Below are 1,124 nucleotides of genomic sequence, written 5' to 3' on the forward strand. Positions count from 1 at the left end.
GGGTTGCGATCCGTTGCCGGACACGAAAAAAGACAAAAAGGAAAAAAATATATATATATAAGGTGAAATGGAACAAAAGCATATATCCTAAGTCTAGTAATGGGTTGTTTTCATAAAAGAAATTATTTAGCTGTCAGTTTTAACTGTAGTGTCTATAATACTTTAACTTTCCCTTTTTAAACTATTAAATATACTTTTGGGTATTTTTTTTCCTCGATTTCCTAATTCATGGTTTTCTTTTTCGTTCGTTCTTGTGTGTAGGTTCAGTGGTCACCTCACAATGAGACTATTTTGGCTTCCAGTGGTACTGATCGCAGACTGAATGTCTGGGATTTAAGGTGAGTCTTGTATTAGTTACTTTTTCCATGGAGTTATCTTCTTTACATTTTTTTACACTTTTCAAAGGTAGCTAATCAGGGTAAATCTGTTATAACTTTTAAATTATGTTTTCGTGCTAGTAAAATTGGAGAGGAACAATCCCCGGAAGATGCAGAAGATGGGCCACCAGAGTTGTTGGTATGTTACAAGCATTGAACAGTATTGAAGTAGTCTGTAATTTAATGTCCTCTGTGTGCATTTCATATCTTTGTTTTCTTCCTTTCAGTTTATTCATGGTGGTCACACTGCCAAGATATCTGATTTCTCCTGGAATCCCAATGAACCTTGGGTGATTTGTTCTGTATCAGAAGACAATATCATGCAAGTGTGGCAAATGGTAAGTGTTTGGTCATTTGTTTGGGGAAGGTTAGATAAATGAGACATAGCTTCATTTCATATTTAAATGCTTTATGAATACAACTGCCATCTCTGTTCAGTTTACTCCCAGATGTGACTTTAGTGTTCATCTGCACATTAGCATTTTCAACTGCCTCCTCTTTTTTGGATTGTCCCACTGGTATTTTAAACTCAGCTAAACAAAACTTCCTGTCTACTACTACTACTAATTCCTCTTTCCTCCTCTTAACTTTCTTGTTTTCTGAATGGCTTCGGTGTTTCCCCAGCTAAAACTTGAAAACTACTCGCCTCGTCTTTTCACCTCTATGTCTAGTTCACTTACCAGATTTTTTTTTTTCCCCTTTTTGTCTTTTTTCGTGACCGGTAATGGGATCGCAACGCTCGGTGTC

General features: G+C 36.4%; 1 protein-coding gene across 1 annotated transcript; it reads left to right on the top strand.

Annotated features, from left to right (window-relative positions):
- Positions 1-261: 261 nt before the first annotated feature.
- LOC103584668 (histone-binding protein RBBP4-like) lies at positions 262-744 on the top strand (the record flags this gene model as incomplete). The annotated part of the gene is made up of 3 exons (XM_008565583.1): positions 262-338; positions 459-516; positions 605-744. Coding segments are annotated over 3 exons (275 nt in total), but the record flags the coding sequence as incomplete, so codon positions are not given.
- Positions 745-1,124: the final 380 nt, after the last annotated feature.

The sequence above is a fragment of the Galeopterus variegatus genome, unplaced genomic scaffold (genome assembly GCF_000696425.1).
Source record: "Galeopterus variegatus unplaced genomic scaffold, G_variegatus-3.0.2 Scaffold77432, whole genome shotgun sequence".
In the NCBI taxonomy this organism is placed as follows: Eukaryota; Metazoa; Chordata; class Mammalia; order Dermoptera; family Cynocephalidae; genus Galeopterus; species Galeopterus variegatus.